Consider the following 12,458-nt stretch of genomic DNA (forward strand, 5'->3'; position numbering starts at 1 on the left):
CTAAATTTATATCTGCCGCGCAAGAATATTGTATATCAAAACCAACCGGAAAACGTAATAATCTTTTTTTTTGCTCTCGCGTTTTGTTTGTCCCTCTAACGTTATTAAAATACAACTGGATTTTCGTGAAACACAAATGTGGACAATGCAAAAATCATAGGAATGATTCTACACAATACGCATTTTTTATTAGGTATCTTAAATAAATTATCTACCGGGTAATTATATAATATTTGAATGTGCATCAAACTTTGATTCACCACGAAAACATTCACACCGAAGTACACTTATAAATTTAAATAATATATAATTGTAGTGAAAGTATTTGTGCGAATAAAGAAGATTTCGATATCTCTGCGAGCCATTTCGCCAAGGCAAACTATGAAAAGAAAGGTATTCAAGTACCTGAGAGCCTCGCCTATCCTGGAAAGCACAATTAACTTCAACACCAGGCTGTACAATAGCCTATATTAACCCATAAATCACTTCACATGATCCGTATAAATCTCTCGCGAATTACTCAGCATGTAACATCGCTTAGACAGTTCACTTGGGATGATCCATCACTTGGGCGATCGTCCGCAATGAACGAAAGTGGAAAGTGGCTTCTCTTCTTCGCGGAATCGCTCATTGTTCGCCGCGAACACACGGGTGGCGTATACGTACGATTCATCCGCTCGATTCTTGTACACGGCAGATCTGTTAGATAGGCGTACCTGAATGAAGAACAACTTCGGTTTCCCGGCCAGGCTGGAGCATCGATCGCCCGTGAAGGGAGCCCACAGCATATCGACTGGATACAGGCTGTCGGTCGAATGCAATAGACCCGATTCGCCGTGTGACATTGCGACCACGATCAGGCAGTCGGCATCCGTGTGGTCTTCCGTAGCGGCTTTAATGAAAGGATTAATTAATTCCTCGCGGTGGACGCTAATAGTCGTCGGACGCGGTCTGGCCTAATAGCCTGTGCACAAACAAACTATGTCGAGGTGAGATTGTGCAGATACTGTTCGCTGCATTGCGAATTTCCTCCCGGCGCGGCGGGTCGAAAACGCTATACGAACGGCTGTACGTGCAGTTTCCGGGTTTGCGCGACGCGGCATTAAAGGAATTAAATGAAGTTTCCTCGAAGTAAAATTGCACCAAGTAATTTATTATTAAGGCCCGCTAAACAAGTTGTAACCGTGAATCATGGGACAGTTAAGAATTATATATCTAGCTCTTTTTACGATGTACATTGAAAGGTAAATGAATTTTCTTGAATTGCGTTATATGAGAAGTAAAACTGAGAGTATTAAAACAAAACATTTTATTCAGATGACGTGTGCCATTAAGTGGAATGCTTTTGTCTTTAAAAAATAGGAAAAAAAGGAACAGTATACAAAATCATCTCAGCAATTATAAAACGAATTGCTTTTATGGAACAGAATATAGGTCGTACGGTCCGTTTTCGTTTTTAGAGAGCATGAAAATAATCAGTCTTTTTTCCGGTTTCGGTTAAATTGGCTTTGTGCTTTTGAACGTTTTTGTGTAGGAGATTAATTGTGAATAGATATAAACGTTCACTTTATAATAAATGTTCGTAATTATTTCGTCGTTTATATGTCGTCTGCGTGAAATAAAAATTTTTATTACGCAAAACCAGCTATGTATTATTCTCTCTTTCTCTTTCATTTTTCTCTCTCTCTCTCTTTCTCTCTCATCATAGCTTTATAATTTTTGTGAAGTCTTAATAAAATGGTTAGATATTGCATTCTTTTCAAAACAAAATCGCCGGATCAGACACGTATGTAATTTTCGTGACGGTTTTAATGGAAAGATTAATTAATTCCGCATCTAGGATAACAACATCAGAGGTTGTTTATTATAATGAACATTATGATGTTCACAGCAGGTATCAGTGATTACAGCGCTGTGGTATTTTATCAGAATGAAATAATGGTAAACCGTGTGAAAGAAGCAATATTTTTTTCCCTTCTCCATGTTGTCGGGGGAAAAAAAATGTAAAACTACACGTAAACAATAGAGAACTTGGTGGATATGCATAAAAAATTCTTTTTATGCCACCGTATGCACGTACCGTTATTGTATAACCGTGCAGTATCGTGAACGTGTAATATTTTCAGATATTGCCGTTTTTACTATTTCCACGTTTCCATCGTGTTATCAATCTTGTTTGTTACGATTCTATTTTTGTAGTGATTCGTTTGATTTTTATTATGACAGGATTCTTTTCAGCGGCTCATTTTACTCTTTTTCTTATCACAATCAAATTGTATATGAGCGAGATTCACGTATCTCTAAATTTTATAGCGGAATCATGAATATGCAAAAATATCGCCTAATATAACGTTGTGTAACAAAAGAAAGCACATCGTTTATGTATTGGGAATAATATGTTGGATTATATCAGTGCTTATTCTTCTTTCCATTATTAATTACTTATCCTTTACCACATAGAACAAACGCTTTAAAATAATAAAATGTAAAATATATATTTATTTTAGTATTATACTTTATGAAAGTTTATCCACAGGAATTTAATCCTTTCTCCATTTTTCTGAAAATCCAAGAATTTGCGAGTGTATACTCTCTTCTATTTCCGCCTGGTGCGCGCTCTTTCCTTTTCTTTCTCTTTCCTCTTTTCACGAAACTAAACATTATTTACTTTTTTCCACCGTTGGAAACTAGCAAATGAAATTTATACATGATGAAATTATTGAACATTTTGATCGAGACTCTTTTTTCGACTTTTACGCAGAAATTTGCCTTTATTTTTTTAAATAAAGACAGAAAAGTCACTGATGCGTGGTGGATCCCAAAAGACCCTTCTCCACCTTTCGGCAGAAACATCGATCTTTGTTTTCGAGCGAAAACGTTATGCTCAACGACGGTCGATAATCCAATTAATCTGCACTGCCTCGGTCCGGCAATCCTGCGGCGCTGGTGTAATTAAGGAGTTGGATATAAACCGTATAAAAGGCATGGGGAGCTGCAAAATCGACGTGCGGCATATTCAGCTCGTAAGTTACACATGATGTGCGGGCAGGAAAATGTTTCGCAAAAAACTTTGTGTGATTACGTGAAATGACGCTGCCGTTTCCTCTGAGGGACGCATTTCCCTCTGAATTTGCCGTGGACCGTAACAGAAATTTACTCGGGCTTCTCACGATCCCGTTTGAAGAAGAAAAAGAATTTTATATCACGTGAAGAAATCATCATAGTACCGTCCTGCACATGTAACGATCATGTAGCTACCATTGGCTTAATGTCGTTAGATATAAAAAAATAATCAAGTAAAATACCCCTTACGCGGTAGGTAATTATCTGATATTATCTTTCTGACCGTAGCGTTGTTTCTCTTGTGTTCGTTAACTACCGTCTGTACCCTTTGTTACTTATTTTCGAGTAAAGAAAGGAAAAATTTACTATAATCTGGTCGATGAACCTCATTATACAATATTCATATTTCTTGTATTGTAATTTTATTTTCATGCCAACTATTTTCAATTATTTTAATCCTTTCACGATGCCTTCATGATTTCTTCAACATGATGCATTTAGGAAATAAAGATCGATTATTGTAATGTTAGAATTACAAGAAAATATGCATTAAAAATTCATTATACTTTTTACGGAAAGATTATTCAAAATTCGATTAACTAGATTTATGATGTAATAATAACAACAATAATAATAATCTATACTGTTAATGTACAAAATCAGTAAGTTTTATAATTCCAATAAGAGACATAAAGAAAATACCACAACCCAATGCATGGATTGAAAATAATAACAATTTTGCTGCTCCATTGAACTTCATTCGCTAGCATCATCTATCAAAAACCATATCCATGAACAAACACGAACTACGAGCATTCTCTCCCGTTTTGACTCCGTCATAATTCAAGGTGGTCCCGAGGTGTAGATATCGCCGTCGTTCGAGCGAAGTATAAATCGCCCGAACCCGAAGTAACAGTCGGCGCGTTGTAAATTCAGCTCGGCGTACAGTGCAGCGGTACACGAGCAGTTAACAACTCGATGAAGCTCTTGCTAATAATATTCTAGCGAAATATTATATCCGATGAAGGTGCGGGCGATGGGTTGCCTTTCGCGTTCGATCGATATAGCCACGACGCGCGCTATAAATTCGAAAGTTTAATACCAGCGCTGGCTGATAGTTCTCGGCAAGTGGAACCAACCCCGCATGGCGAGTGTGCGGGATGAACTGGATATCTCTCGTATCTTCTCTCCACTGCGTGGGTACCAGACCGGAGGTCACATCGGGAAAGAGTACCGTTTGTTTCGACGTCGAGATATAAATGGAACGAATGGTCTTGAAAATGAAGAGATATTCTATGAAGTCATTTGGACAAAGTTTTGTAATCTTTACGGCTAATAATGCGCTGACGTCGCGGATGTTACATATTAACAAGTATCGACAGAAGTTTACTCGCCGAGATGTTTAGCAGCGACAGGCGGAGAGATACGAAGAGACGCGCCTTCCATTTAGAGTTTTGATGAGGAAAATTCAGTGTTCGAGTAATCTGTATTCAAGGGAAGGTTCACGATGCTTGGCTGTGCACCTCGGGAAGATTGGCGAGTATGCTCGGTGAGATAGGTGCGAAATACTCGCGCGGAATATGCGAACAGTGGCGACGTCATCCTTTCACGTTACAAGACTGGAGAAGGTGTGAATTACGTGAATTAAGAGATGCGAATAATTATGGTGTACATCCGCGGGTAGTCGCGGCCACATGAGTTGTTCGAGAAACGTGACAGAATTGCACGGTTGACACATTTTCCGACAATATCTGCGTTGCTCGATTTTGTTTTAGTCTAAAGGGGAATTGAATTTGTTGACGTTTACCTCACGAGCTTTATACTTGAAATTTTGAAGACGCGAGTCTCAAAGAACATGTACTCTACATAGCTGCTTCTATGAATAATGATATTTGCATAAGATTGTTGTTCAAACTGTTTTTTATTTTTAAATCCTTTGATCAATTTAAAATTAATTTATGTGAGAGCTGAGATGAACATTATTTTTCCAAAAAACTGAATTTATTAAATCCAGAATTTTTAATTTTATATAAATGATAAAACGATTAACAACAAATTTTTATTTCTTGAAAATGTGAAAGATAATTTAATTTCATATTTTACAATTTTATGAATACATATTTTAATTAAGTCTTTTGAAGTAGTAGTTTATATTCCATTATATGAATTTTATATCTTTTATTAAAAGAATTAACACGTGCCTACGTTTTTGCTCGATATTAAACATTTATACACAGAAATTATTAAATTATATGAAAATTATTTATTATATGAAAAATGTTTTATTTTGCGAAAACTTCAATATCAGGCATTTTGTTTTAAAATATATTTAAAAATTAAATATTATTTATTATATTTATTTGATTGATTGATTGATTCGTTTATTTTATTCTCCTTAGGGTTTGAAAGGCATTTTAAACGAACGTTCCCAAACCTTTTACATTTACATCCATCACTTCTCTCCACTGCCTTATTAATTTTATTTAAATTCTTATTTATATTGAATTACATGTCATATACACTTTTTGGTTACAAAGTGTTGCTAAAAGTAATAAATTTTGAAATAACAGATAAAACGTACTTTTTATAGATATCCGTGAGAAAAACGCAAAGATAAATTTATTGTATATTATAACATTTAAAATATAAAGACAAATTTTGTACGCATGTACGCGTGTCTCGTTACTATTTATATAATAAAAAAGTACATATATATATTACACATTTTACATATAAAATTTTACATATAAAATAAAAGGTTAAACTTTTTACCTAATATTTTGTAATGAAGATATATTCAAATTAAAATTGTAAAAAGGATCGCTACACAAGTTATCAATGAAATATCGATGCTGAATAAATGAAATCTGCGTATAAACGAGTAATATGCATCAGATAGATTATACTAAGGAAATGCAAATAGTTACACACCAAGTTTTAAACTCGTTACACTTAAACGGGCTCGGTAAGGTTCAGGATTACTTCACTTTACGGCGCTATTCCACCCTTCGCCTAATTATTCATCTAATTATTCATTTTACCATCGAAAGCGTTCTTGAATAGCCGGGAAATTCTTTACGTCCAGTCTGCTTAAATTATACATTGAAAATCAAATAAACGCCTTTTTGAACGAAACTGAAAATTATTAACTATCAAGGATTGAAATCAGTATTTAAAAATAACTGATAACATTTTTCAATTTTATTTAATATATAGCTATAAAACCCGATTAAATTACGATTAAATGTAATTAAATAAAAACTCTTTAATTATTTTAAGCTTACATACTTTTTTGTGTTTAAGCTTTTTATCCTAGAAATACGTTGCTCGAAAGCGCATTGGACAAGTTGTTAAATCCCTCTCTATCTTGCCATTTATTATAAATAAATCTAACGCGAGCCTCTCATCGAGATTATCGTTTATCTTTGCGCGTGGATGATCAAACGGAAATAGAACGAATATCATTTTATTGGAAAAATACAGACAGTAAAGCGATAATAGATTAATATTCTCGCGCTTTTGATGTAACGCTAATGCACGCGAGTTTTGGATGAATTCCCCGCAGGAGGAAGAAAAATAGATGGCGCAGATAGTGTAAGCAATGTAAAATCCGCGAAAATATCTATCGGCGTTGAGCAGTGGCAATTTTCCATTTTGCTTCCGTTTTATATTAATAGTTGATTCTGATCGAGTCGCGACAACATCTCATTTCGTGCTGAATATACAGAGAGTTACAATTATATAAATTGTAAAGTATGTAAGAGTAATATATGACATTATTTGATTGTTTACGTACACGGTCTATCGGCCAAAATTTTAATTGATATAAATGACAAAGGCAATATTTTAATATTTGGAATTTGTATCTTTTCTGTAGAATTAAAATTATTTCTTTCATAATTATTATTTATTCAAAATTTATCTTTTGACATAAAATGTTGGCGGTAAAATGCCGAAAATAAAAATTTATTTTTCAAAATTTATTGAAGAAGGAAAGGGAAACTTTTTTATGAATATGATGGAAGTTGACAATGGTTGTCGAAACGCTTCTAGAAAAGAAACCTGCGTTTCCGCTTGACGTGCTAGGCTGACGATAGAATTTGTGGTACATTTTACGATCCTGCTTTATCGAGGCAAAACGGTTTTGTTGACAAAGAGTAACTCGCGTGGACATAAGTCGCAAGAATCGCTCGCGAGTATTTCTTCCCGTTTCTGACGTCACGTTTCGACCCGGCTTATGTGGATATTGACGACTCTGTTAAGGCGAATAAGCTACCGGTGTAACCGGATAAGAGCTGAGTTATTGTGTAATTGAGTTTCATATCGTGCTTCGCGTAATTCGAAAAGGGTAGCTTACGTATCTCCGCCCTTTTCGTTCGCTTTATATTCCGGGGGGAATAATACGTTAGGTGGAAATTCAACACGCCGCTGATGCTCCTCTTGTTCTCCGAAAGATCATCTTGGCTATTTTTTAATCCGTTGCGCGTTAAAGCATTACAGTCCCGAGCTGCGCGATGTGGTAACATTATTACCCCGAGGCCAATTTTGCCTCGTAACGCGCGCACGATTTTACGCTTTTGTATACAGATAAAATAGAGAAGGGCAGAGAGCGCTCGTTCTCGGCTATGTATGTTCGATCACATTTGAGGATTAATATCGCATTTATGGTACACAATGGAAGGTTACCTCAAGCACCTGAAATGTTTGTTAATCGCGGTATTTTTTTCACTTCGTATATTTCTTACAGAATTTTACTGCAATTCTCCGTATCATATTATATGTATGCGCAGTTAATTGTATTATCATTAGATCGTACTCCACGTACGCGGTTTTAATAAATTATTTGTTATGAATACGAGATGTTTCTCGTGATAATATTGCTAAAGTAGGAGTGATCAACGTATATACTCATCAATATCGCTGATATTTTCATGAATAAATTTGGTATTATTTTTAAGTCAATTATGCGCATTCATTAAGCATTGCTATATAAATAGCGAGTGCTATCAATATTTTCAATTTTACAACTTTTTTAATGTCATTATCGACCGTTATTTATTTCTCAGGGAAATATTTTTTATGCTGAGATAAAAGCAATTTAGTTTTAAAGTTAAGTCCAATTCCATCATATAGAAGGATCAGTTTTTAAATAAAACTTTATTTCTCTGTGATACATTATTGTCACAATTTTTCTTCTATCTCATAATATATAATGAATATAATGAATTATAGTAGGTAATCTACAAGCGAATTAGCAAACGACGGTTTTCAATAATTTTTTCGACATCCTTGAGTGTTCTTTCTTGAAAGCTTCTCGGAAATGGGGAGAGTATTCTTGTTTTATTACCGGTAAGAAACCCTCTCCGCAATATCGAGCGGTCCGTGCAAATTGCGGGCAATCATTCTTTTGAAACGTGCAAAAATCCCGCTGGCGGTCAGGATGACAAAACGGGGAAATCCGCAACGACGTGGCGAACTGCAGCATGGCAGCCTGGCAACGAATCTTTCTTGACAGAAGGCGACCCACATGCGCGCGCGCGTGGAACTATTAAATCATGTTGTGTATTGTTATGCGCATCGCGGGTGATTGGCGCCATCGTGCTCCATCGATACACACCGGGATCGTCGCGTTCGCGGATGCGGATCCCGCGCTCTCGTGGTCGCCGCGTTCGAGATCATTGCATCGTGCCGCGCATTGTCGACTTCAACTGAATATCACGATTGTAATCAGACTCCAGCTGCACGCGCTACGCGGAATTTCGAAATACAAACAATTTGCGTGAATTTGTTTTTGTCCCTTCCTTCTCTCTCTCTCTCTCTCTCTCTCCCTCTCCCTCCCTCCCTCTCTCCCTCTCCTTTTTTCATCTCTCTTTCTCGTTTTTTGTTTTTTACTTTTGCTTTTTGCGATCGCGACGTTTATGATGCCGCAGTGGCCGCGCATTGGTGAAACCGGAAATTGTCGCCAGTCGACTCGAAGCAACGTTGAATTTTTACAAGCGAATTCTACATATCACAGTGCGCGCAGTATGTAAACTAACTTTTTCCAATCTATGGAGTAGAGTGATACAGTATGACGGTGTGGGTTCCCTCGTCTTTTCTCTCGTTTACGAAATGTTTATTCACCATGAGAACTTGCAATTTGTAAGTATCTTCTTAAGCTACAATTATTCCTTTTTTTTTGAGTTTGTATATTGGAAAATATTACGTTATAGATATTTATTAAATTATTGTAAATTATTGACATTGTAAAATGTAGATTTGAATATGATTTGTTCTCTTACCCGTTGGCTAGTACGCGTCATTATAATGATTTCCCGTTAATCTATTTTTTGAAGCAAGACACCATTATACTGACTTCTTTCTAAACGGGTTTTTGAGATAAAAACGTTACTATAGTGAGAGAGCACCCAGTGCTTGTTGTTATCAAGCAAGGATGTCTTTAATTATTTTTATGCAACACGTGCACGCTACGCGTGCGTGATAGACCACTTTCCAGACACTTGCAACATAAAATAGGGTGTGTAAGCCGTGCGTAAAGATGAAAATTCCCGGGTGCGGAGTTTACGCACGAGCCGAAGGTGGGAATTTTCATCTTACAGCACTTGTTACACAAATAACTATTATCTGCATTTGTTTCATCGAAGGATCGTTCGCGTTTTTTAGTCGAAATTCTGCGACATAAGCGTTCAGTGGTATAACTCCACGTCTAGCTCAGCCATGGTTAAAGGGTTAATATCATCTGTTTCGGACTTACGACAATTGTAATTCCTCAATATACATTCAAAAGAAACATGATAATATATACATACTTGCTAAACATGGAAGTTTAAGTAGGTCTTACAACTCTGATTGAAATTCAAAATAATTTAGGATTGTACGGTACTGACTGAAATAGTGGAAATAATTTATGATCTTACAAAGCAGGTAGGCAATAGAACTAGTTTAAGCATTACAGTCTAAAGTCAGAAGTGACTTAGCATTGAAATGGTCTAATATTGTATAATATAGACCGAAGTAGATGCAGTGGTGCGTTTTGCGCAATGTTAGAACGTGATTAAGTCACTGTATTATACGGAAGCGTGTGTAACACGAGGAAATATGTAACGCGGAAACTTCGAGCGCAGTAGTATGTTCTTACCCGAAGTAAAATATTCTCATTTCAAGATATCTGCGTTTGACGTATCGGCACAAGAAACGTACGTTTCGAGCGTATATAAACCCGTTATATATATACGCCAATACGAAGTTATCGACTACCGCGCGTCGAAAAATAGCTGTCTTAACGAGTTTGTCGAGAAACGTACGGATCGCCAAACGGGAAGAAGTAAAATTCCGTCTATTCGCCTGTTGGTGTATCGCAGTTACGCGGAGACGACATTAGCAGAGGGAACGACACTCGGCTCCTTCCTACGATAGCATCCACTTATCCGAAGTAGAATGTTCACGATGCTTGTACTTGACACGGTAACTCCGAAAACCTATCTGCTCTTCGAGGACGTGTATATACACATACATTCCTTTCCGCGCAAGGCTGCTGCCGGCTGCAACTTGGGTAAGTGGATGCCGCAGCCGCCGCCGCGTTGACGAGCCTGTCAAGGGACGCTATCGCGACAGGTATCGCGCTTTTCGGCAGAGAAGTGTCGGCAAACATCGAGAGTGCTTTACGTGCCGGCGCATCGTCGCGCGCGCTCGCGCCGCGCTGCACCGCGTCGCCGCCGTTCGCGGGAGTCGCACAAATGTTTACCTGTCTTCCGCCGCAATATCTTGCGATTGCGGCCGTACGGCAGGCTGCCGTGTCGGCAGCGTGTGGCGAAATCGGAAAGACGGCGACGAAACGTGCCGTCGCGTGTGCCGTCGCATGTGTCGCGTTACTCCGCAGTGTGACATCTGCCACGCCGGCACACTCGACTGCGACGCGGAAAAAGTTTGTTTTTGGCACTGGAAAGCGGTCAAAAAATTCGCGAGGAGAGAAGAAAAGCGTACGGGCGAACGGTCCGCGTCCATTCCGCCCGGCGATTTCCTCGTTGATTCCAGCAGCGCATATGGAGAATCCGACTTTATTTTCCACTCGATTAAACGCTACTTGGAACGTATCTGTTGTTCAGCGAAATCCAAGACCCGTTAAACGTTCTGAATACGTCGGTAATTTTATACTGATAAGACTGGAACGCTATCTAAACGATAGCAACTCGATCCACTGAACATCGATTTTAACGAGTATATCGAGTTTCTGTTTATTAATCTCGAGGCTTATGTAAGCTCTAATTTCTATCAGGTTTGTGATAATTGTTTTATGTATTAATTTGTAAAGTATAATTATTTTAGGAGCTATGGAATTCTCAGTCTCGCGAAAGTAATTTATGAAGGCAATTTATTGAAGTAATGATAATTTGTCAAAAGGCATTTATTCTCTGTTCCTCCATCTCTTTTTCTCTCAAGTTAAGCTGAAGCCAATATCCCTTTTTTAACGATGTTTTATACACTGAGTACACTTGTTGAAGTACATCATTGCGAAATCAATGCGCTATGAAGCAATATAATTATCAGCAAGTTTCTGCGAACAAGTTTAATCCTCCACTTTATGACCATTAATTACCTTTATAGCCTCTGTTAAATGGAGTTTGAAAGATATGCACTTTCTTCGCGGAGAACGAGACTTGATACGTCTCCGCGATAGAAAGCTTCAATTTACATTTTCTGCTCTCTCATCTATAACCGTAATATCGTAAATATTTAAAAATAAATAACTTTCTGAATTATATTTATTTATCGAGTCTTATCGAATAGCATTTCCGGCTTTTTCTAGCACCTGATGCTTTTCCTATCGATCAAGTTAGTATATGTCTTAAAAAAAAAACTTTATATAGATTTGATAGACAATCTTCTCTATATTTAGACCATGATATCTTATCGTTTTATCGTACCGTGACAATCTAGATGAGAAGTAAGGATCATTGATACAAGAGGAGAAAAACGGCGGCAGTGCAACGTGTACCTCTCGCATTGCTGGCTGATAAATGGGAAGAAAAGAAGAAAAGCCGGAGCTACAACGACACGCGGACCGTTTCAATTGAAAAGTTCGGTCCTCATTCGGCAGTCGATTCGCGTTCGTGAAACTTCTGAAAAGAGGAAACCCGCTCGCTTCGGCTTACATGGAACGCTGCCAGACAAAATTAAAGCATTGATACCGGCGGGATGCAATGGTAGCCCCGCGCAAAGTACGAAGCGGCGCAGTTTATTTATGCGACAGCACAGTTATAACATGCCCTGACCGCAGCTTCCCAAAGTAAACGAACGCGCTTTCTTCCGATACACCCGGTACTTTCGACTCGGTAATCGAATACGTGTAAAGTCTATCGGCAAGAGAGAATCCGACCGGATTTTCCTGCTTCCGA

General features: G+C 37.7%; 2 protein-coding genes across 7 annotated transcripts in view; one reads left to right on the forward strand and one right to left on the reverse strand.

Moving 5' to 3' along the window:
* Positions 1 to 12,458, forward strand: part of LOC112468692 (alkaline phosphatase-like) — a 173,143-nt gene that overhangs the window by 97,550 nt on the left and 63,135 nt on the right. Inside the window, exon 1 of one of the 4 annotated variants that reach the window (XM_025037978.1) lies at positions 12,060 to 12,169. The exons of 1 other annotated variant lie outside the window; for it this stretch is intronic. Coding sequence is in view for 1 of the 3 variants with exons in the window: in XM_025037976.1 (XP_024893744.1) it covers positions 12,264 to 12,266 (3 nt within the window). In the remaining 2 variants the exon portion in view is untranslated. 2 more of the 4 variants (XM_025037976.1, XM_025037977.1) reach the window with 2 other exon arrangements.
* The window catches only part of LOC112468694 (caspase-1-like), a 45,144-nt gene that overhangs the window by 13,936 nt on the left and 18,750 nt on the right, over positions 1 to 12,458 (reverse strand). For all 3 annotated transcript variants that reach the window (XM_025037981.1, XM_025037979.1, XM_025037980.1), the window contains exon 3: positions 717 to 892. In XM_025037981.1, coding sequence (XP_024893749.1) covers positions 717 to 892 — 176 coding nt within the window. The remainder of the gene's footprint in view (positions 1 to 716; positions 893 to 12,458) is intronic.

This window comes from Temnothorax curvispinosus, unplaced genomic scaffold (assembly GCF_003070985.1).
Source record: "Temnothorax curvispinosus isolate PA1 unplaced genomic scaffold, ASM307098v1 QBEX01001883.1, whole genome shotgun sequence".
NCBI classification, from domain to species: domain Eukaryota; kingdom Metazoa; phylum Arthropoda; class Insecta; order Hymenoptera; family Formicidae; genus Temnothorax; species Temnothorax curvispinosus.